This window comes from Achroia grisella, unplaced genomic scaffold, assembly GCF_030625045.1.
Source record: "Achroia grisella isolate CSIRO2021 unplaced genomic scaffold, CSIRO_AGI_Agris_v1 utg567, whole genome shotgun sequence".
NCBI lineage: Eukaryota > Metazoa > Arthropoda > Insecta > Lepidoptera > Pyralidae > Achroia > Achroia grisella.
Window position 1 is genome coordinate 586537 of NW_026712947.1, and position 26307 is coordinate 612843.

A 26307-nucleotide genomic window follows, 5' to 3' on the forward strand; every position below is an offset into this window, starting at 1 on the left:
TATATCAGCACTACAAAATGTCATATATATTTTTATGTACATGTCACATTTTAGCAAATTAAAATAATTTCATTAATTTTACATAAATAAATAAATAAAAATGGACATTTAACGCAGCGCCATCTAGCCAGTAGCCGGTAAACAGTTATGTGTACTAGACACTTGATATATTTTTAAAAATACATACATATTATACATAGAAAACACCCAGACCGATACAAACAATCATACTCACGAATACAAATGTTTGCACCGTGTGAGGAATCGAACCCGCGACCATTGAAAGTAAAGGTTAAACCGCCAGACCACCGAGGCTGTCAAACACAAATTAATTAGTACACGACATTCGCTATATAGTCGAGCTTACTGAAACTAGCAAAAAAGCGATAATGTTACCTCACTAAAATTAATATTTTGAGATCAATATATGGTAGAGATCATGATCTTCAGTCGATATTACAAACTACTAATATAAGAGCCGCCGCCCACTCTAGATTATAATTCCGATTATACAGAGTTATTCGTAAAGAGTATAGTACCATATATATATATATTATAGGCACAATATAAATGATACTGAATGTTTTTCACTAAGAAATATTTTTGTGGCTAAACAACAGTAGATAAGGACTTGTTTTCTGCAGAATTTTTTTCTCTTCAACTTTTATTTAATTTTTTATTCATATTTCTTACCGTTATCGTGTTATTTTGAAAAAAAGGTGTTTTTCAACTCTTTTTTTAATTTTTTCATCCCTTTTCTGTCAACTTAAATCAAAATTTTATTGAAAATTTTACTGGACTAAAAGTGAACATCTGAAAACACGTTCTGAACTGAAACATAAAACTGAACAACTTCTTGCAAGAGATTTACCATATAAATTAATATAGCTATTAAAAAATATATAAAAACCTATTCTATGACCTATTGAGTATACATATAAAATTTCAATAAAATCGGTTAAGCTGTGAAGTATGGCAATTACCACTGTGACGCGAGAATCTATAAGATTTTATAGAGGGGTTTGAGCTTTAATGGATGGTAATGGAATGGTGCACCCGCCTACGCTAACGGTTTACACTGGCGGGGCACCAGTGGTGGATGATAGGATAAGCATGAGGTCACGTCAGTTGTCCCATCGTGATAAATTCATCAGCAATTTTCCAGGGGAAACACCACCATGGTTTCCACCGCGTGGAGTGAAACCTGACATGGTATTGCTAGCAATAAATTAGTAATTTATACAAAGATTGATATGCAAATAGAAATACTGCAAAACTTCACTTTTACTGCAGAACAACTTTGCAACAAGGTAACCCACACACTTGCACACTTGTCACAAGCTAATGAACAAAACGGCGTTGTTCGAGGGCCTCTCTGCCGCCGTGGTAGGGACTGTGCTGGGCTGGCTGTCTCTGGCCTGAGGTGTTCACGATGGTCTCCAGGACGAACCGCGTGGACGTGTACATTGCTAGTAATGGGATTTTTAGTCCACATTACTAACAATTCCATTCTCCCCATTAAAGAGAGAAAATTACAAGGTATTCTAGACCTGTAGTACTGCGACCTGCGGAGATGAATTGTGCTCGCCCTTTTTTCCAGAATTGTAATGATTGTAAATGACAATAATATTTTTGTAGAAATAACTTAAAATTAATAACGCTGACAATATTATTTGATTGCAACAAGGAACGAGTGCTTTACAGCTTCATCGAACGATAGGGGGCCAGTGCAGATGACACTTCAAACCCGCGGAAGGACTTACATTATTACCAATTGGATGGGGGATCGATCGAGATTCCAAGTGGTATAACATTTAATATGCTTTTCATATGAAATTGATCACGCGACCGCTTAGCAGCTATGTATGTAGGTTTTCTTTTATTTAATGTTCTACTAATACGGCTTGGGAAAAGTTGTTCAGTTTTATGAATCTACTATTATACAACTTGACTTTTGACTTAGTACCTATACTCTTTTCTATTAACACTGTAGAAACATTTCCACACAAACTGGAAATTGTTCAAAATATTTTTATCACATAGGTACGTTTTTGGCAGACTCAGCTAGGCGAGTTTAATAGTTCGAAAACGCATTTACATGTGCGTAATCTTGAACATGAACATATACAAAAGTGATGTTTAATATCACAAATGAGCAAGAATCAATTAACTGTTATAGTAACATTAAGCGTTATCTGGCTTGTAAACGCCTGACAAAATTGTGCTGCATTTTCTTGTATTTATTTATGAAATTTGAATGGCAAATAATTTAATGGACCACATGACGGTAAGTGGTAACCATCTATAATATACATGAATACCACCGAAGGAAGCATGTCATTGAGTGACCGTGATGCTCGCGGTTGGCATTTCTGAGCACTAAGATGTCATGACTCCTTTAATATATATGTTAGTTTGAAGACCAATTACCGTTTTACCATTTTACCGCAATAACAATTCAAGTATATTTAAAGAATTGGCATTTTTGGCATTTTTTAATGTATCTGAATATGTAATATGACACTATAACAGTTACAGTATCTATCCAAATAAGTCATCCATAAATTAAATAATACAAAAAGTCTTTTCGTGTATATAGTGCTTGTCACACTACGTCAACTCCTCCGAGTTGACGAAGTGTGACAAGCACTATATGACAAAAGTTGGGACAAGTCATCAATTTTATAACATCACATGAATTTATTAATAAATATTTTGGATGCAATTTAAAATTAATTATGATGTAATTTAGAACTAGCTATCCGTTTTTATTTAAGCATTCCTAGAAATCATCTAGATCAGTGTTCCCCTCGCTGGAGCCCACGCTCCACATGGGGCCAAATTCATTTTTAAAAGTGGCAATCCGAAAATGGTCTTGACATGAATAATAAAACATAAACCCTTTGGCCAGGCCCTTTAAAATATAAAATTAAATTTAAATTATAAAAAAACATCATAAGAATTTACTTTTTTTATCACTAAATTAAAATATGAAATGAATATAGAAAAATCTTAATAAAAATTTTTTGGAAAAATTTTATTAATATTAATTTGAATTTCAGTTATTCATTATATTTTATGAAAATTTACTTGCGGTGTTTCGTTAACACTTTCCTGATCACTTCTTCCTAAAACATGTCATTTAAGTTTCTAAAGTGAACAATTCATTTTAAATATTATGTATGTTACATGGAGAAGGGGGGCATTGAGATTGATTAAAGGGCATTGAAAAGAATACTAGCTGAGTTTCTTGTCAGTTCATCTCATTTCGAAATGACAGTAGATTTGACATATCTGTAATAGACATACATGAATAAAGATATTTTGAATTATGAATAAGAATTTTTAAAAAGCTAAAGGGGCATGGCACTAAAACGGTTGGGAAACACTGACCTATATGTAAAATTGTAAAATGTCTCACCAGTATGATGACAAGTGTGACCAGCTTTGCCAAGGAGAAGGCGGAGTCGAAAATCATCATGTAGCATATTATAATTTATGAATGGCTCCAATAATAGTACGTAAATGGTACAATTATTGAAATACCGTCTCTATGTAGTTTCTCAGAAAAACTAATTTTGCTCGCTGTATTTAAAAAACATATTTAATAGCTGTATTGGTATATACGGGGGTCAGGCTTCATGAACACATCGGCACTGTGCGAATTGATGTAATGGGGTGCTCTTCTAGTGATCTTAAACCAGTAAATTTATTTTTCCAGTGAAACAAAAAATCTTTTAAAGACGGTTAAAACAAGAAATGATCTGACTAAACTATGCTATTGATAAATGTATGCATCGTTTTGTCAGTATATTGAGCTACTGCCGCACAATAACTGTTATCTCTACAATTGGCGATTAATAATTAATACTTAATAAAAATTAATAATATCGGTTGATATCGATGATGTAAAATAGAACAATACTTTCTGATATCTAAGACAAAAATATACTGAATAATCTAAAATTAATTACATTCACAATTGATAAGTAAATCAGAAATAAGTAAATATGACATAAATTAATAGTCACTGTGACTTTCCCTTAAGACAACAATGACGTTAGAAAAATAAGGCCTTATTACAAGTCCATCGAACTTGGTGAATACATTCAATCAATGAAAGCGTAGATTCAGAAACATCATTAAGTTATCATTATAAAATTTTACAATTCGCTTTACCTTTCGAAGCGTTTAAATTTTTAAATAATCGTCTCTCATTATTTTCACACAATGTTTCGTAAGCGTATCCATGAGATCAATATTTGCAAATAAAATTAAATTTTGGTCCTTCGAGCCGGATACCGGATAAATATACCATAGTGTAAAAAACAATACGAATATTACACATAACAACGTTTCTAAATCTCATAAAGATATAAACTATTTATAAATTGAATTAAAAAGAAAAACATCTAATGTAAACTACACGTCTTGGACGCACTTAAAAATTACTTGTTAAAACTTATTGACTCGAATAACTTAAACCATATAAAATTAGAGTTAATTCTAAATTGACGATATAGATACGATGAAGACAGATGATGCGGTCAAGTTATGTACACGAAACCTAAGTATACATAACATTACGCTCAATGTGTTTTAATGAATTAATTCTGTCATGCACGAAGCAAATAAAATATTAAAAACCTACTTTTGGTGGATAGGGAGCCATCCGTAAAGTACGTTACGTTAAGGGAGGTTGACAAAGTGTAACACACGGTGTCACGCTGTGTAAGGGATGGGAGCGGTCCTAACTTCGTGACGTCACATTTTAAATTCAAATATAACTGCTATGCTGGTGGTCACTCTATTCTACCAAATTTGAATTTAAAAATGAATCTGTATTATTGTAAACAATATTTGAAGAGAATACGAGCTGAGTTTCTTGTCAGTTCTCATCTCGAACGCATTCCGAACTAACGGTAGATTGACATATTATAAGAGTCTGTAATAGAACTAAATGAATAAAGATATTTTGATTTGACTTCATTCAGATACGCAATAAACAAAATATTAACTATTAAGGAAAAACTTAAGATTCTAAGTAATTAATAAATTTGTAAAATATGTGACATCATACGAGGAAGTGGGGATCTCACATTATTCACAAGGACGAGGGGAGGGGTAAAAAATAATGAATTCATGTGACAATCTTAGATGGCTCCCAAACATCGTAGACATTAGCTGCCTTTACACGTACGTGAAAGAGTCACGCGGGAAAGAATGTGCATGTAAATGTAGACAAAGAACGAGAAAGACCGCGCGCGACGCCAGAGGGCGCATTCCCGTTTACTTAAATCGTGAGCGCTTTAGCGCCTTTTTGTAATAATTTATCAATACAAAATGGTGGACATCTGAATATAGAGCGAAGACATGGTTATAGAGTTTTTGATAATTTATAAATATTAAACATTTTTGAAAGGGTTAATTTCGATAATAATTTTCATATTATTGAGAATAGGCCGGGAAAAATGTTGGGGTACTTGATACAACACGACGAACTTATTAATAATATTATCGAAGGAAAAACAGATGGCAAGAGAGGAAGGGGTTAATTTAACCTATAAATCTTACGGCAAAGTAGTTGTATATATATGTTTAATGTTTATATTTATTAATGTTATTTTATTATATTTTCTTTCTTTCTATGTATCTATCTATCTATATTTAATTGGTTTGTATTCATTAGTTGTAATTTTGTTTTAATTATTATCATTAATATTTTAAATAGTGCCCTCTCTCTCCCTCCTTTATATATATATTTTTGGTGCCACTGAAAACCAGCTGTATTTGTTCACCTAGGACATACATTAAAGCTGAGTGGAGCCATTTCAGTGCATTTTTGGATGTAAAAAATGATCATTTTATGTTTATTTTTAATTATCTACATGGTAAATTAAGTTTAATTATATGTACATTTTATTTGCTCTTATTTTTCGTTTGCTGTTTATATTGTATTTTTTACATTGCACTGAATAAAATATTTTTCTTTCAAAAACCTGTGGAATAAAAAATAGAATTTAAAAAAAAAGTTAAATATTGCGTATGTTAACTGAACTGTTAACATACGCGTTATCGCGCGCGTAAAGGTTGTATACAAAAAATAGTAAAATGCAATCGCTCACGATTGCGCGCGCTGTCTTTCCCGCGCTAAATCGCGCACGCTCTTGATCGCATGCGAAAGAATGGGTTGTGTAAAGGCATCTTATAGCCAACATTTGAAGGCAGCTAATGTCACTTAGTAAAATGCAAACACGATTGCGTGCGCTGTGTTTCCCGCGCGCTCCTGATCGCATGCGAAAGAATGGGTTGTGTAAAGGCATCTTATAGCCAACATTTGAAGACAGCTAATTTCAGTTAGTAAAATGCAAACATTGAATTTTGATTGCGTGCGCTGTCTTTCCCGCGCGCTCCAGATCGCGTGCGAAAGAATGGGTTGTGTACAGGCATCTTATAGCCAACATTTGAAGACAATAAAATGCAATCACGATTGCGCAGCCTGTCTTTCCCGCTCTAAATCGCGCGCGTGAAAGAACATGTCGTATAAAGGCATTAGAAACATTTGAATACGACAATTTCAGTCGAGTAGTAGGCTCGGCGTGACGTATACATAATTTATGTTATATTTTTAAATATACATATATGTAATACAATCACCAGGGCCCATTTAAGTTACATGTATGAGCAATTTACTTTCACCTCTTACTAGGTCGCTTGCTATCAAACAATATTAATAGCAAAATTTTAATTAAAAAATCATTAATTTATGCGTAGGAATACAAAATGTAATCATTAGTAATAATAATGAATATAAACATTCTTTAACCTTAATATAGTGATATTAATTGTATAGCATAATAGCCAATGTGTTCCAAGTTAATATATGAAAGAAAAAGACACTTATGTAGTGAAGTGTATATGACGTGGCCAAATTGCAGAATTGAACACACATATTATAATATAATATATATATATATACATATATATATATATAGATGTATTTGTAACTGTTGATGTAAATAAAGTATATATACCTATGATTGTTAGACTTCTTATTCGTTTGATTGTGCGCGCGAATCTTAGAAACGGATTAAACGATTTGAGTGAGTTTTCATTAGTGTATTGCGATCGGCTTAAAAATTTTCTGCTTTATTCCAATCGGTTTACAAACAAAACGTTTTACACAACTACCTATTGTTATTTCGAATAACACTCATGTGCTAAGCTAGTGGTAAACAACCACTATATACTTTACATTATAATATTTATATCGTATAATGCAGGGATGTTAGGGAGCTCCGTAACCGTAACCGAAACTATCGGATATCCGATATAAAATCCGAAATAAAAGTTTCGGATAATATCGGATAGGGGTGGAGCCTAAATGAGATACGTTATGTAAACATTTTATTAGCTATTTGTATTTTACATTTTAAATTCCTTAAAAATATATTATCCGTAAACGAAATTATCCGAAACTAACGGATAATCCGAAATAATTGCATATCCGCATCCGTAACCGTATCCGGTATAATAATCATTCCTTTATCCGAAGCCTATCCGTATCCGAAATTTCATATCCATAACATCCCTGATACAACCATTATACAAAATGCATATAGACATGATCAAATCTACGTTCTGGTCACGACATTTACATAAGTAATATTGCGTATATATGTACGTGTATTGCTTAATATTAAAGATAAGATATAAGAAAGTTTTTCAGTCAATAACTTCATTGTAACTCACAACACATTCAATAGACGGTACAGTGTATATCCAAACAGAATAGAATAGAATAGAAAATGATTTATTCAAATAAACTTAATTTAAGAACTTTTGAATAGTCATAACAATTTGTTTTGAGAATGCGCTTCCTAAGTCAAGAATAAAAAAAATCTCACCGAAGAGAACCAACATATATTTCATTCATTCATTCATTTTTAGATAGATTGATTCAAGAGGAAGGTTTATATATATAATGTACACCCGTGCGAAACCGGAGCGAGCTAGTATATACACAAAATAGTTGTGCTGGCAACATTGATATACGTGTAATAAAAGTTAAAACTGTACCACTCTATTAAATGTCAGTTAATATTCTATTGATTGTTTACTAAAAAAATATTTACCAATGTGTATATAGTTGTAAAATATCCATATAAAAGTCGATATACTACAAATACCTGTCTCAAATACATAGCCACCCATCTCAGCCTTCAATTTAATATCTGGAACAAAATTTACAATTTAATGTTACATATACAATTTATTATACCATAATTGTTTATCTACACATATAAGTTAAATTGAAGTGTCTGTTTGTAATATTGAAATAACCGTTTTTTACTAGATGCATTAACTGAGCAGAAGTAAATAAAACTATTGATAGTAGTGATTCCGAAGAAAGAAATATTGCCTCTTTTTCCGCTGTAACTTATTGGAGCGTATCCCCCGCGTTAAGCTTGGTCTTACTGTACATGGTTTATATAGTCATAAAGAGTATTATAAGCCTCAAGGATATAAGAGTACCCTGCTGTACCAGCTGTATTTTTTTTTCTAAAATAAAGGTACCCTAAATTACTCCTTATTACATCAGCTACCTGCCAATAAAAGTCCCGTCAAAATAGGTCCAGCCATTTCAGAGATTAACCGGAACAAACAGACAGACAAAAATTGTAAAAAAAAATGTTATTTTGGCGTATGTACCATATTTATATTCATATGCATGTAGTAGAAAACGGTTATTTCAATATTACAAACCGACACTTCAATTTTATTTATGTATATGTATAGATGTGAATATTACTTACCAATTATCAACAGCAATATTATTAAGCTTCATTTTTCTCCTCCAGTGCATCTCCGGGCTTGCACTCCTCTGTGCCTTCGTATCCTCCTCTATGGTATCACAGCCGTCGATCTCTGGTTTCTCATACAATATCTTCTTGTACAGCTCTTTCCTATCCCGTGGCGGAGCGCCCAGTCCCAAATTGTTAGAATTCGTCTTCCACTCTAGTTCTAAAATCTTGTTTCTATTTATCGGAGGCAGCAAACAATTGTTTTGACTCACCATAGAGTTAGCTTTATGCATTTTATGTATATACTCACTTTCATGATATACACTGGCCACCTTGCTTTCTATTGGACATTTGCCTACTATGACGCTTTGTCGAGCGAAATTCGCTTCCAAAATGACGCTGAGCGACTTATTAGCTATAATTTTACCCTCTGGTTCACCTTCCTGATTGTTCTGGCTGACGTTTTCATTAATTTCCATGATATGCTTCTGCATAATTTCCTTCGGCAGAGGAGGCAACGGGTTGAGACTCTCCAACCTCGTTTTCTCGTTATTCTGGTAGGCCTCATCTGACAAGTTTCTTTGTCCATTCGTCTGTTTGTTCACTATTGTGATCTGCTTCAGTGCACTCTCGTCACACTCGACCACGCTCGAAGTCACAAAATTGGGATGCGTATTACGGATGTGACGCTCCAAGTTGTCTTTTCGCCTGAATGACCGATTGCACACTTTGCAGCGAAATGGTTTCGAGTCTGGAAATAAATATATATATTGGTAGTTAATATTAAAAAATATGATTCATTATCCGACTTAAAAAAGTAGTAGGTTGAGAGCCTACTTATTTTTTATTTTTATTATATTTTTCACCGACGTCTCAATACGAATGTATCTATTTTTGTATATAATATACATTTAAAAACACAGTCAAAAGTCAAAACTTTCTTTCTAAGTGAACAAATTTCCACGATACGATACTTTTTAATTTTATTTTCGCATATTCCTTTCGTTTACGATTTACAAGTTATCAATAACTCAAAGTAAGTCAGTTCAAAGTTACATCGCCCTATCGATCCCGACCTGGCCGAAACGCAAACTCTGAGCGGCCGGACTGTAATGATTACCCGCTCTTGCCAAAAGAAGAGAAAAAAATGATTACCCGTGTGTACGGCGGTGTGCCGGCGCATGTCCTTGTTGGAGTGGAAGGCGAGCGGACACCGCGGACACTGGAATGCACGCCGCGCCGCCGCCACGCGCCCCGCCCCCATACCTACGTACAATAAATATTTTCAACTATACTTAAATATATTTTTTTGTAAATCTATATATATATATTATTTTATTTATTTATTAAATCTTTTATGCACAAATACACAATATAGATGCATATGCGAACTTAACACCATGAGGTATCTTCTCCCAGTCAACCATTGGGCAAACAGAGATCTATGTGGGCAGTGCATTAAAATAAATAATAATAACAAAGATTATAAACTATATATAACTCAAAGATGACTGACATAGTGATCTATCAACGCAGAGCCCAAACCACGGGACGGATCGGGCTGAAATTTGACATGCAGGTAGATGTTATGACGTAGGCATCCGCTAAGAAAGGATTTTGATTAATTCTACCCCCAAGGGGATAAAATAGGGAATGAAAGTTTGTATGAAACTTTGTCAATTTTAAACCGATCGGGCTGAGACTTTGCATGCATAAATCTACTATGACATAGGCATCCCCTAAGAAAGAATTTTGATAAATTCCACCCCTAAGGGGATAAATTAACGAGATTGAAGCCGCGGGCAAAAGCTAGTACATATATAATATACATAAGGAACACTCAGACCATTACCAATATTCACACGCATGAATACAAATGTTTGCATCGTGCAAGGGATCGAACCGTTTACCTTACCAGTTACATAAAAAAATATAATAATGCAGGTATTATGGTTTACTTACCGTCATGCTTAGCGACATGTTTCCTGTAGTTAGAGCCGTCACGGAAGCGTCGGTTGCAGATCTTGCACGAGAACGGCCGCTCCTCGGTATGCGTGAGACCGTGCTTCCGCAGTGACGTCACGTTGTTGAATGCTTTATCGCACTGAGGACACACGTAGTTCTTCTCTCCTAAAAGTTAACGTAATTTATAGCATACTAGCTGTGCCCGCAGCTTCACCTGCGTGAAATTTACAGCCCATGTGTTGTTTTGACGTATAAGCTATATTAATGTTAATTTTTGCGTGAAAAAATATAATAGAATAGGATGGAATAGGATAGAATAGGATAGAAATAGATAGAATAGGATAGAATAGGATAGAATAGAATTTATTCAAATAAACTTAATTTAAGCACTTTTTAATAAATAACAAACATCCATCCATCCACACTCACAAACTTACGCGTTTATAATATTAATGAAATTCAAGGTAATGTGAAAGTAGTACACTTATAGTAGTAGTACTTTTAATAAACAACCTAATATAGTGGCAACACTATAACATCAGTCTTACGATTGATAAATAAGCACCTCATCTGCCGTTCTACATTAAATTCCGTCGTCTCTTGACCATGTCAAAAGACTCCCAGAGCTGTGTTGCCAATGGATTAGATATTCAAGGAAACGAGAAACTTGAAATAAACAAACTTTTCTTTGTCCATCTCGCAATCATTAGAAGACTATGAGCAGATGTGGTAAAAGTTACGTCGCACGTAGAATGCGATTCCAGTTAGTCCTGGTTAGTCATCAGGTTCCAGCCGCGGTACGCCTTTTAAGGCAACGTATGTTGTCGGGGACTGTCACTTAGTCAGGTCACATTGGGATGACTTACTAGCCGTGAAGGACATGACGGACAACTAATGTCATACATACACACCTATTTTAGTATACAATACAAAAAAACTGGCTTTAAAAAAATCTGTTTATTTTTGACAGTTCTCAATTGCATCTGTACCTTTACTTTAGAATACAATACAAATAAACTGAACAATACTACAATACAAATAAAAAAACGAAATTCAGTTGAGCTTCTGTCAGTTCTCTATTTAATCTGCATACTCAATTGGACGGTATGAAAAAAATATTAATACAAACACTTGCCATTCATAAACATGTAATATATCCTACGTGAATAAATTATTAATAATTTGATTTGATTTGAAATTAAAAAAAAACTTACTAGTGTGCTTCAGCTTGTGCCGCTGCAGCTTGGACATTTGAAAGAAGCTGTCACCGCAGACGTCGCACGCATACGTGCGCTCATTCCGGTGTACACGCATATGATACTTGAAGTGTGAGTGTGTAGCAAAACTCTGCAATATTTCAACGCTTGTATAACGACTAACTGCAACTCTAATGTGGAGACTTTACCCAGATATTTAGTATTAGGGTTACAGATACTTAATTATTTCCTTTTGACATAAATGCAATAGAATTATATTACATGTCACTACATTCCCCATAGTTGAATTTAAAATTGATACTGTATTGTTGTGTAATTGTATTGTAATATAAGCTCCTTTAATTAATTAAAGGTTTGAGTGATTTAATTAAAGACTTTAATTAATTAAAGTTGACTGAGTTTCTAGTCAGTTCTTCTTGGTTTGAAAGCCTCTGAATTAGTAGTAGATATGATATATCATAAAAGTCTGTAATAGACCTATATGAATATATTTTGATTTAGATTTTTTTATTTCAGTATAAATCAGACATTAATAAATTTCATCAATTTTATTATTTTTGACCCCCCATCTTCCTGCTTGATACCATTTATGTCCAAAGAGGAGGTGAGTGTCACAGTTAGTCACACTTGTGAGATCCATAGTGTGACGTCTCATACTTCAGGATTGTACATCTAGAAATAACTAAATTAACAAAGAGCAGTTTCAAAACTATTAATCTTTATTCTTAATCCTTTAATTTATTTAAATGCATTATTAAATGTGATTCCCAAAAATTATGACTCCACCGACCCTTTGTCACACTGCGTCACACTTCATCAACATTAATATGGGGATCACCTTACGCTAATTTCACTAATTGAGTTTTAAACATTGAAGGAGGTAATTTCTTACAATGTTTTCAGGGTGTTTTTTTTAGTTTAAATCTTCAGAGTAAATACAATAGTACTAATTATATTGTGTGTATATTTAGTATATTGTTACTAAGTGAAGTACATAGTTCATATGTGATTAATACCCTAATTTTCTAGGGACAACAAAAAAAAGCAATCTGGTATAGTAATTGTAGGATAGTGAGTTAGTTATAAATAACCAGTGATTAGAGTAGGTAGAGCTATTTTAGTAAAAAAAACTTTTTATAATATTAAACTGAAAACAGATTTTTATAGCAAATGTGTATTATTCCCACAACATATTCACTTTATTCCCTACAATTTGCAGTTAAAAAAGCACACAACCTTATTACATTCAGGGCATTGGTAAGGCTTGAGTTGCCCGTTGCAGTATGCATGGTAGGCCACCTGACTGCGAGCATGGAACCTCTTCTTGCATTCTGTACAGTAATAACATCTCCCATTTGCATCTAAAACAACAATATAATTTGATGGACACAGAAATTAAAAAATTATAACCCAGCATTTTTTTACAATAAATATTTTTTTCTAAATCCCAATTCTGGATCAACGTAATTGCAAGAGTATAGCTACTCTGATTTAGTGTTTTAGTGTTACGGACCCCACACAATAGAGAAGCCTCACATAAGCAACTGTTTGAACATAACATAACAAGTTTTAAGTATTTTTTAACATAGAATAATATCAGACCATGGAAGAAATATATTAGATGTTGGTGCCATACAAACTATTTTAGCCGATCCTTCAGACAGTGCGGCTATGGCAATTTGTTCAGTGGTGAAGTAATGGAGTAATTAATTTTAGGGTACAATGGGACTGGCATGTACTTAGATTGTAGAAAGTTCCTAAATTAAAATAAAAGTATTTTTAGTTTGTACAAAGGTTCTGTTTACAAAGGAAAACATATACAATAAGCAAAAAATATTAAATTTAAATATCAATCAATCTGATAGCAGAAAGAAAGAAAAACAAAGGAAATGATGTGTCATTTAATTCAAGTATTGTTTTTTTAACCCCACCTTAAGAAAGTAAACCAAACCATGAGTATTGAAAGGACTTCTTATAAGCCCAGTGCTGGGTTAACTAGTATCATAACTGGTTGTTCAGTATTGCTACTAGCAGATTACTGTGACCACAGAGAATTTCTATTTATATTTTATTATTATTTCATATGTATATTAGTCTATAAGGTATCTATAATATAGGACTATTAGTACTAATTTAAAAAAATAAACATTATATATTTTATCTGGGCATAAATACCTGTTTCCACTTTAATATGTGATGTTTCTGGTTTCTTTTTCTTCAATAATCCTTCACAAGGTGTCAAATGGTCGGCATTAGAATTCTTCAATGTTACAGGGTCGTCTATTTGATCAGCGTTAACATCATCCTCTCTATCTTCCTCTATGTTTTTTTCAAGAAGTTCACTTTTAGACTTAATCAACTTGGCACAAGCTTTACATCCAGATTTCTCATATAGAAGACAATCCATACATTTGACATGACCACAACTTTCAGTCACCAGCCGGTTATTAGTTAAATTAACAGGCTTATTATTGTGGCAATTCACACAAATATTTTTATTCATATTGGCATAATAAAATTTTAAGGTTATCAATGATATTTCGAGACCATTGGATAGTTCAATAATAAGAATACTTAGAGAGAATTCTATAATTAAGACAGTATTTATATGGTAGATTAAATTATGGCAAAAATACAAAAATAAATCTAGTAAAAACTAATATATACAAATTTTAAGACAAAGACGAAAAATTTAAACAAAAGATACTCTGTGGACTGATGACTAGATTGACTGACACTGACAATTAAACTAATTACTGAGGTACTCTATGTTTCGTACTAAGAACAAGAACAAATTTATCTTCTATTCCGCTTTATACTCTACCATTCTGTATTTTGTGTACACATAATCTGTTTTCTGAACAGTCAAATTGTCAATTCTGTACAGTCAGTCTGTGATTGTCAAATTGTCAATTCAATATTTAATTCGTTTCTTACGCCTCTAAGCGCTTTTTTACATTTAATAGAATAATTTTTATTTTAAAGTCATTATGGTAAGTAATATATTGTTTACGGTAGTTTTATAATCGCAATTGTTATACAAATTAACTATAATCGTTGACGTATGTCTGTCCACTAGTAACCTCAAATCTGGAATTTGTTTTCAGGATGTCTTTCTAATGATTAGGCGAAAAAAATTAACCATTTTCACAGACGCCAAGGATACGACGACCGTGTTAGAATTAAAGAAAATGATCGAAGGTTAGTGCAAATAACTTGTTAGATGTGAAATCTATTTATAGTAACGATACAATGTCGGGACGTTAGCGTAGGTTTTGTTGTCAAGCGTGCTGTTTTGTTCGTATGTCGTATACACATTTACTTGATATTTTTATTTATTTGTATACGGTAATTACTTTGAAGACTTTTATTAAATTCACACCAAAATATTTACTCAGCCAATAGAATTTATTACATTACAGTACATTCTTATAATTTGAATACTTATTATCTTTGTTTGCTATAGTTATTTATATTCAATAATAGGGTAATTGGAAAACAGTAGTCTATAATCTATGAAATATAAAGCAATATACACTTTATACTAACCCATTTATGATTTAACAATATTTGAAAATATCAAATACATGTGGAAGTATATTTGAAATGTTTTTTTATTGTTCGGATGTTTAAGCAAGTGCATGTCTTTATTATATTTAATACAAAATAAACTGTAATGTTAATTTTTATGTAAATAAATAGAACACAACTGATATTTTTTTCTCTATGCTTTCACAAATATTAAACCAATTTTCTGTATTCTAATTCTATTTATTATTAGTTTTATAAATATATTAAATATGTATCTATGTTCTTTTATACAACAATATTAAACATAAACTATTCCGTTTTGTTATTGATATTAAAACAATAGCAATTACAGTAACACCTCACAATTAACATTGGTCCCCCGATTGCCAATTTTCTTAGCAGTTTGTAAGTAGATGATAATTGTGAGATGTTTAAATTTTTTTTTTTTATGGGGTTCTATTTCCAGTTACTCTTATTTATATTTCCTAACATAATGTATAATTGCACAAGTCACATGATTTCTTCCTTAAAGATAAAGTTTAAAATAATTACTAATTCTAAATACACTATTTCACATTGTAATAGAATCAAAATTATTTAATTAAAAAAAAATTGTGGAAATTAAACTTAGTATTTTAGAATATGTCACCTTTATAGATTGCTAACTGTTACATAAAACTTTGCTAATAATATCTTGTTGTATTATGAAGAGATTCTATTTTCCCTCCAATAATTAATAAAGAATGACATATTTAAATATTAGAGTTCCATTTTCTTTTTTTTTTTAAGTAATAAAATGCAATGTAGCAAAGTGGTTGCATACCTACAGATTATCATTTAAAATAAAAAGAACTGTATGTATATATATAATAGAATTATGAAGACAAACATACACCATCTTTTATATCTATAATCAATCTTATAGATATAAAAGATGGTGTATGTATATATATATATATATATATATATATATATTTATTGCTAGGTTTTATAAGACCTGTTGGGCTGTTTAATTATAAAGTGGCAACAAAGATATAAATCCAGATACTTTTGCATTTATATCTTGTTTGTGGCATACAAACTTAAATCCTTTTATTTATGATGTAGATAATGTTTAGTTATTGACAATAAATAAAATTATTGCACTTTGTTCAGATAATACTAGCTTATTTGATTAACTAATCTATGCTGTAATAAATACTGTGACTAATTGATGGTGTAATATATACTTTTTTTTGTATAGTTATTACTAAACTGCATTAACTCCAACTTAATTATATAATTTTGTGAAATGGACTTTAAAATATTTAGTTTTAAGGTATAGTTTCCAAAATTTGTAATTTTAAGTTAATGTTATTTAGTATTAAGCATGCCATTTCAGTCCACAAATTAACCTTACAATGTTACGTTTATCTATATTTAAACCATTGTAGGCATGCATATTAACATTATAAAAGGTGTCAGCTTGTTGGTCACCTTTTAATGACTAAACTAATTGTCTTTGTGAAGAATTTTCGACATGTTAAGAGAAAGGGTTGAGTCATTTCCGAGAATAGGGTACACAATCAGTTTTTTTTTAAATCATAGCTTTTGGGTTCTGTTATGTTCATTATTTATGTTTCTAATAAATAAATAAGTTGTGTTGATATAGACCCCAATAATACATTATCTCATTTACAATGATAGATAGATAGATAAATTCTTTATTTTTTGTTCAGTGGTGTGGTTTCTGTTTATTTACAGCTTATTCGAAAAAAGATTCAAATGTTGTATAATACATTTTCTTGGTAAAAAATCTTAAGTATTATAAAATTTAAGAGTTTGTATATGATGACAATGTTTTTGAAAAAAATACTTAAAATTCATAGTATTATCTGATTGCACAAAGAATGAATGTGTCCAAACATTTATGTTGATTATTGCATGCCTCTTAGATATTACTGTGTATTTATTTATTTAAAATAACAGTTATTCAAAAGAGCAATACACAAGTTTCTTGCTCCTACTTCTTCTGATGAGTCTGTGTTCCGAATGAGTGGTAGAATAAAAAAATATGACTATTCAAAAATTATTGTATTGAGTTTATTTGAATAAAAAATATTTCTATTATTATATACTTTATAATATACACAGGTATCCTAAAAGTACCACCAGCAAGTCAGATGCTGTTCAACAAAGACAGTCAGCTGATGGAAGATGATACGACCCTGGCGGAGTATGGCCTCACATCAGCCACAGCTAAAGCTCAATGCCCTGCACCAATTGGACTGGCCTTGAGGTATTTTTTTTATAATAATAACTATATAGCATATTTTAAGAGACATAAAATACCAGATTTCAACAAGCTGGAATATCCGAGGCTGGATTTTCAATGGAGAATCACTTGTCACATGATTTTACAAAATTAACAAATTTATTTATAGTCTGGGACTGATTGCATGATGTAATAATAATAATAATGTATACATATAAATAAAATTGGAGTGTCTGTTTGTAATATTGAAATAACCGTTTTTTACTACATGCATATGAATATAAATACGGTACATACACCAAAATAACATTTTTTACAATTTTTGTCTGTCTGTTTGTTTGTTCCGGCTAATCTCTGGAATGGCTGGACCGATTTTGACGGGACTTTTTTAGTATGTAGCTGATGTATTAAGGAGTAACTTATGCTATTTTTATTTTAGAAAAATAGTGTTAAATTCCACGCGAACTACTCTGTCCCCTATTTCAACTTGTGTTCATATCTTTGTGAGTTTTGATAAATTAATATAATAATAATAATAACTTACAGCAACATATTGACTAGGTCCAGTGCTAATAATGAACTATATCAGATAGACCTCCTTGCGGTTACCGCTTTACGCGCAGTTTAACTGACTTAAACACATGCACAACTTATCATCCTCCACTGGTGCATGGAGGATGATAAGTTGTACCCCACCAGCGTATACCATTAGCGCAGCCGGGTGAATCATTCCAATGTCATCTATAAAAAAACTATCTACATTGCCTTTTTTGTGATCAACAATATCCCGGTACATCATAGTGATGCATATGGTCATGTTAATTTTCAATAAGATCCTTTCAGCCGTTTAGTAGAAAATTCGTAACAAATACACTGACAGACACTACAATATTGAGTATGAATAATATAGTATCTCTTTTGCAAACTCTGCGCAAATTTATATATGTATTATTGGACCGACCGATCGTCGTGGAGATCTTTGGGGGAGTCCTTTGTCCAGCAATGGACGTCTTCCAGGTGATGATTATTGGACCAATTTAGAATGTGTTTCTTTTATAGTGTTTAATATTGTCATGTTTTTTATTGTCACTTTTGAATTCTTACTAACTATATTATACGTATTTGCCATTTTTCTCCATTGTTTGTTTAATATCACACATACAATCCACTCATTCTAGCGCCTACAATCTCTTATATTTGTATGTAATACATTATTTATCTGAACAGGAAGGAAAATGGAGAATTTGAAGCTCTGGATTTGACTCCGTACTCATCACCACCCGACCTCCCAGATGTCATGAAGTCTCAGGAAACCAATGGACAGGAACAGGTAATTATGTTTTTCATCATTAATAATAATAATTTCAGGACACAGCGCCATCTAGAACCAAGTTAAGCTACAGCTTTTGTTATGGGTACTAGATAACTGATACAAATGTATGATATATATTTTTTTCGTAAATACATTCATATTATATATTATAATAAGAAACAGAGCTATACAAACAATCATACTCATGATTACAAATGTTTGTGCCGTGCGAGGAATCGAACCCGCGACCATCGGAAGTAAAAAGGTGTGCTACACTGCTAGACCACCGAGGCAGCTTTTAGACCTCTCACATCATGATCTCTCATAGATTTTTAACAAATAAGCTATCTTTTTTATGGACGATAATATAATAATCCCGAGATGTCTTAATTTTACTACTTTCTCTAGTATATTTATTATTATATAGTAGGTGTTACCTGTTGCAAAATACCTCCCGGGTATTCTGCAAGGTGTTTTTTTTGTTAAGGATATTAAATTTCGGATACGGTTAGGTTTCGGATATAGGAATGATTATTATAACGGATGGGTATATGAAATTATTTCGGATCATACGTTAGTTTCTGATAATTTCGGTTGCGGATATATTTTTCAATAAATGTCAAAAGTAAAATAATAATAGATAATAAAATAACATACATACGTGTCTTAATTAAGCTCCGCCCTCATCCGATATTATCCGAAACTTTTATTTCGGATTCGGTTACGGTTACGGAGCTCCCTAACATCCCTGCGAAATACATAACTATGTTTTAATATGTGAGTATGTCATACCATCCAGAAGGCCAGAACCAAGCAGTCCTGAACAATATACTTGTGGTCTGGACTGGTCAGTACGGAGTTCGAACACTGATTAGACTATTTTAATTTAAAAATGGATCTGTATTATTGTAAACATGTACATTTATTTGAAAAGAATACGAGGTGAGTTTCATGTTAGTTCTTCTCATCTCGATATCATTCCGAACTGACGGTAGATTTGACATATCATAAGTCTGTAATAGATGAATAAAGATATTTTGAATTTGAATATAATAAAAATAATAATATTACAATGATTTCTTTCAGATGGATCAGCATTAAACGGCACGGTGGCATTTCAAACGGAACAGTTGCAAGTAAAACCCCACATCATCGGTTTCATAAATACCCGGTTCGACGTGAACTGGACGGACGGAATCTATTTTATTTTTGCATACGGACATATTTTGTTTACGTTTTATCAATTTGTGTTCAATTTTAACATATTCTGTTATGTCTACTCAATTGTTTGTAGTATTTTTCTAATGCTTTGTAAGGGAATAGCGCTTTTCGCAATATATGATCTAAAATAAAATAATTTCAACTCCTATGGTTCATGTATGACACGCTCAATAATATCGTAATAATAATTAAAAATACGCGTCTCCAAGACCAAGTAAAGACTGAATTCGGTCGTTAACAACTTGTACATCGTGATAATATACAAGTAATCATTCGCAAACGCAAAACCGTGAACAACTTTGATTCCTTGAATATTTTATGATCTCCCTCAATTCGGGAATATATCGTTGCAAATACAAAAGCTAGAATTTTGCAAGTAGGTCCATATATGAAAAGGTTGTCAATGAATGTAGTAATTGAAAATCCTCCTTTTTGAAGTTGGTTAAATATTATGAACTTTAGAAAATCAACTTTAACTTTTTATTTTTAAAGTGAATTTCACAAATTTGTTTATTTTATTTTCAGTTGCAATGCATGCATGCAGATGCAATTTATTATTGAGCGTGTGATATAGTTAATACTGTTTCGTTGCTATTAAATTATAAATATTGTGACACGCAAGAGGTTATAAGAAAGCCAATCAGTACAGTCGAGAAATGGACTCATGATTAAAGTGACCATCCGACACTGTTTAGGCGAGAAAGTCCTGCTTCTGCAGACTTCCGAAGTGTCAAGATCAACACTAATGTGTTGTTCTGATGTTCTTTGAGCGATTTAATGTCCCACTTTGACCGGATAAATAAATGGTTACATTACTCATGATCCACTTTAAAACTGTTATAGTGTCAACATAGTTTATTATTGATTCAACATGGTATTTACTAAATAATTACATTACTGTCAGAGTATAGGAGCTCTGTGTCTCCTTTTTATCGGTCTTAGTGTACAATATTTTAATAGCGTTCATATAGATAGGTGTGCTCTCTCCATTATAGCTTAGAGGCAATGGACACTTATATAATTTACGGGCCGAAAAAATTTGCCCATAGACAAATGTCTACCATCATGCTTGATTTCTCAGGGAATATTGTTACAAAGTACATTTTTTTGGCATCGCACAGTTGCATAAATGGTATCTGTCTATAGTATAATCGGTCTTGCTTACCCAAAGCAGGATTATAGAAGTGCCCATTGTCTTAATTTTAAGTCAAATCGGGCCGATTCTCACTGCTTAGTTGAGCTCAAGCAATGAGCGGGCAGTATCAACGAAATTCTTAAATGTACATACATTTAACTGTGGTTTAGTATAGTGTGGTTGTGCATTATATAATTTTAAAAAATGCCAATGTCTAAAAAAAGTCTTGCCTCCTTATTTATTAAAACGACAAATGAGAGTATTTTAGCTATTGAATTGTTTTCTCCCTTTCTTCAAGATATATTATTAATTTGAAAGAAGGACAAGACATTTTAATAGTTAAAATATGCTTACAGGTTTTAATTTTTATGAGTTAGACTGTAACGTCACAATTTCGCAATGACCACCGAAACACGGAGGAAGCCCTCTAGACAAGTACAAGTTCTGTTAGGAATATCGCCAGTAGAAAACTTTAACATACATTTTAAACATGATCATTATATGCTATTGAAAATAACTTCAACCACATAAGTGATATCAATAACTTAATTTTTTTTTTCTACTTTGAACCATTAAATTTCGCTTGATATAAAAAAAGCCCACTTTCCGCCAATTACATTGACCATTAAGTTTCATTTACATTTTTGTCAGTATTTGCATTTAAAATTTTTAAATAGTTATGTTATGTTTGAAATATCCATGTATATTATTACCTGATAACACAACTCCATAAATAAAACTCCGTATAAAATATCACTACGGCACAGAATTGGCCTGTTATACAATGCCAAGAAAACTTAGGATACAATTATATTGTTATTACCGAATACTTTTCCCTCCAGTTACTTAATGTCCCATGCCTATTTACTACACACTTCTAATGAAAAAAATTAATAATTTGCGGCAGCCCTTACAACCAAATAATCGACTTTTCTACTAGCGATATAGTAAGTATAAGTATATTTGTCTAGACGGTGGACTATTTGCCTATATAAATAAATATACTTAATATAGGAAACACGAATTTTGATTGCAAGATCTCTGGTGTCATTCTTTAAATTGGTTGCAATACAGCTAAAAATTTCAAATTAGCAATAATGTAGAAACTATTTGACAGGTGCAGTTGCGAAATGGTAAATCACAAGCCGTTGCAACGGCGAGGCATAATCGAGAATCCTGTCTATGTAATCCGTATTTTAAATTCACTGTGTACTCATAAGAATGGCCCGCATTCATATGAAACATTAAATTGTCAATTTATTGTTTTCATCTCGTATACCTAACGGTGACTAAACCGTGTTCATGCTAATATTAACGCATATTACTAACGCCGCGAGACATTTATGGCTTGATGCTTAACTTTCAAAGTCCTCACATGAACTTATCGTTAACGTACGCATAGGCTCAGCATTCCATATGTAGTCTGTTTATTATGTTTTAACAGAATAATTTGTCGATTTCAGTGCATTTATGGCACTTAGAAGCTTTATTTATAGTTTTTTTTATTATAAATTTTATATGACAGTTACGTTTTTACTTCACAATGTATTTCATAGACAATGGGCACTTGTATAATTTTCAGTACGATGTTATTGAGGACATTCATCCTATCCTATCCTAGTCTATAATCTATGGAAAATTGAAAACGTCTTCATACTACATGTATACATTTTATTTACTTAATTATGTACAAACATCAAAATAGTACAGTATTGTGTTGTTTAAATTAGTTGTAGTAAATTATAAAAGTGCCCATTTCTCAAAGTTTCAATAAACAGACTACATGGAGCATCTTTTAACATAAATTATATATTTCACATATACATATGATAGAAAGCGACAGTTGCATGAAAGCACTGGCGTAGCTACCGCGGGTCTGTCCACTGAAGACCCAAGTTGAAGGGTACCTCGGAGCCAGACCAGCAAACTTCAAATTAACAAAATGTTAAGAATACCTTCGAAATGTAAATAAAATAATTTGCAATCTGCCTTCAAATATGCCAGCTCATTTAAACAGTTCTGAGCTGCTCAGCACTACCTTCCATGGCCGTAAAACAACTTAAAAGAAAGTTACTAGTATAGTGCTGCCAACTTGTTTCTATTAGGCATTTATTTGAAAAAACGTAAACAGCAGGTTTACTCTATATTCCAGACTAAACCAAATACATTTATGACAATGTAAGTCTTTTAATTATATCATTATAATTCAGGGGTATAAAAAAGTGCTATACAGCACAATCAAATGTCAATAAATTGTAATTACTGTACAGTGTTAAATCCACAGTTTATTACAGTTTTTTTTTTATTTAAGGCTCAACTTATTACACATTGGCCTTTGTTTACGTAGCTACGCCTCTGCATGCTAACTCGATTACTATATATGATGCGATACGTCATTTATATTGCATGTGAGTGTACACAATATAATATGATTTTATTAAAATTAATACGATATTTAACTGATAATAGACTAGAATGAATATAGTTAGTAGCTAATTTAATAGGGGGTAAAGTAGGGGCTTTTATATTCGTAAATTCTAATAACTGAATAGTGACATTCTTCATTGTGATTTAAATTTAATGTATCTTCGTCTAAAATCGGTCATCTTCTATAGTTCCTCGTCATGAAGGTTGCTAATTGTTTTTTTAATATTAATTTTATGTAATATTTTCTATCGCACCTTTTTTAAATAAAGATATTCTGTATATTTTGCATCACCGTATAATCCTTTGGTAAATTCAGTATAGTTCGGTGCAATGTTACGACTATAGTGGATAATAACCTAATGATATTATAATGAAAAAGATATATGTAAATTACGTGCACCTAAAACTTTCTGTCTGGCACCCAACTAAGATTAACTAAATTGAGCTGTCACTGATACAGGCTGATACAACATTATCTGCACTCCCTTCTACAGTACAGTTACGTATATGTTGTGATAAAAAAAGTAGTTTTGTTGGTCTAAAGTCATTAATGTTTTCATACAAAAAAATGTCCTTATTGCAAATATTCTGTTTTGTGTAAATTAGCCTATTAAAACATCTTCAGTCACAGTATGCTTTGGTAGGTACTATAAGCGTCTGTAAACTGCCATCGTACTTAAATTGAGATATATTACAGGCAGTGAAGAAGTTTTAGTATAAAATTAATTGCTTTTTTAATTATACCAAGACATGAAATGGCTTTTTTCACCGAAAATATAATGTAGAAGGAAAGGCAGATAATTTGGTAGCATCCTATATGTGTTTTTTGTTTCTTATAGTTTCCATTTATATGTTGTTTACTGCACGCTCAATTTAAATCTACACCTGCGCCCATATAACTTCATCGTTCCAAGGTACAGACATAATTTTACAGCGTTATGTTTTGGATAATCTTCATTATAATATCATATGTATAACTGATGTCAGCAGATCTGAATAATTTTGAGTCTACATACTCTAAATATGGTGCATGATTATTTATTATTCTGAATAAACTACCAAACTCCTCTTCCTTTACAAATTAAATTCGAAATAGTATAATTTGGGTACTAAACGGTATTGCACTTTATGCACTATGAAATAGAATAGTATATTGATGTATAAGTACCTTTGTGTCATGGTAAAGTGACACTAACATGTTCTACAGCCCGCTACCATGAATTCGTTATGTGGCGACGCAAAATCGATTTTTTTGTATCATATGCTTTATTTTTTATTCCTTCGACTTATTTGGTCGAGTTCATGGTAGCGGTATATGGTCCCGGATTAGTCAAGTGTAAGGGATTATAGCTGAAAATGAACGTTTGTACTCAACGTTGTTTTACTGTACTCATATGTACTGTTGTATTGTGATTGTATACAAAAATACATTCAGTATGTGTTCTATTGGTTGTTACGTTAAATAATCCAATCTAAGCTCTCCCGCTGAGAAGGTTTTACGTACCATTTTTAGAACAATTCGAACAAAACCTCGTCACTCTAACGCGTGAGACTTAGACAATGATAGTGTAGTATTTCATGTGCAAGTATGGAAATCCACAAGGAACCAGCAGAAAATAAAGCTGTTTTGATTTGTTTTGCCGTGTTTTATTATTACTTTATTCCACACGGTTGTTACTACACTGGTGCCCTCTGGAAACAATCTCGTGCGATTATTTATAATTTTCTACATTGTACTCAATGCTGGCCGTAATTCCGCCTGATTTGTGGTATAAAACATTTTTAAAAAGTTTTAAGGATTTCCAAGGCCGGTTACGAAAATTGCTGCTCTTTAGCTTTTTCTCAATCCGTCTCGACCATCAGATCTTATGTGTGGCATATCCTCAATGGTACACACTGCGAACAGGACCCATTAGGGCCGACGGGTCTTGCATAGAAATAAAAGAATCATATTATATCCTATATAGTGGTTTTTGGAGTACATAAACTGTTTTTTTATATCATCGGTGATGGTAAGTGATTAGCGCCACACATGCAGCACCAGCACAGTACACTTAAACAAGTACAAAAACTTTGCCGGCTTTTAAAAAAGGAAGCAATTGTATTTTTGTCAGGTTGACTTTTACGCGGTTTACCTTGGAAACCACATATTAAATTCCTGGTGAATTAGTCACGATGGGCTCTCTGACCTGACCTCATATTCATCTTATCATCCTCCATTTTATTCATTCCATGGTCCTCGTGGAAACGATGTTGTTTTGTTAAATGTGTATTGATCGCGATTGGCTAATTTAGTTGATATAATTCTTCTTTTAAGGTATTTTGCTTCAAAATTCATCCTATATTTATTGATTGAAAAAGTAGGTACAATTAATTAATATGTGTGGATCTGCTTCTATGTTCAATTGCCTTTTCTTTGACCCAAAATTGTCTTCGGCGAA

General features: G+C 32.2%; 2 protein-coding genes across 2 annotated transcripts; one reads left to right on the forward strand and one right to left on the reverse strand.

Moving 5' to 3' along the window:
- Positions 1-8170: 8170 nt before the first annotated feature.
- On the reverse strand, positions 8171-14522 carry LOC131848716 (zinc finger protein 582-like). The gene is made up of 7 exons (XM_059198653.1): positions 14162-14522; positions 13223-13347; positions 11984-12116; positions 10767-10934; positions 9960-10070; positions 8817-9555; positions 8171-8234 (listed from the first exon to the last, which is right to left on the reverse strand). Coding segments are annotated over exons 1-7 (1605 nt in total). The 5' UTR covers positions 14490-14522; the 3' UTR covers positions 8171-8233.
- Positions 14523-14880: 358 nt separating this feature from the next.
- Positions 14881-22213, forward strand: LOC131848697 (elongin-B). Its single transcript, XM_059198627.1, has 5 exons — positions 14881-14979; positions 15094-15187; positions 17651-17795; positions 18999-19101; positions 20170-22213. The coding sequence occupies exons 1-5, from the start codon at positions 14977-14979 to the stop codon at positions 20182-20184; spliced, it is 360 nt and encodes a 119-aa protein (XP_059054610.1). The 5' UTR covers positions 14881-14976; the 3' UTR covers positions 20185-22213.
- The last annotated feature ends 4094 nt before the right edge of the window (positions 22214-26307 follow it).

Bases quoted from the DNA above. Each gene is read 5' to 3' on its own strand.
- LOC131848697 (XM_059198627.1), top strand. The intron at 15,188-17,650 runs GTTAGTGCAAAT...TAATATACACAG, and splicing joins ATTAAAGAAAATGATCGAAG to GTATCCTAAAAGTACCACCA. The intron at 17,796-18,998 runs GTATTTTTTTTA...TTATCTGAACAG, and splicing joins CCAATTGGACTGGCCTTGAG to GAAGGAAAATGGAGAATTTG.
- LOC131848716 (XM_059198653.1), bottom strand. From the start codon at position 14,489: ATGAATAAAAATATTTGTGTGAATTGCCACAATAATAAGCCTGTTAAT. The intron at 12,117-13,222 runs GTTGTGTGCTTT...GAAATATTGCAG, and splicing joins AATGCCCTGAATGTAATAAG to AGTTTTGCTACACACTCACA. The intron at 9,556-9,959 runs GTAATCATTTTT...ATTTATTTCCAG, and splicing joins GCACACCGCCGTACACACGG to ACTCGAAACCATTTCGCTGC.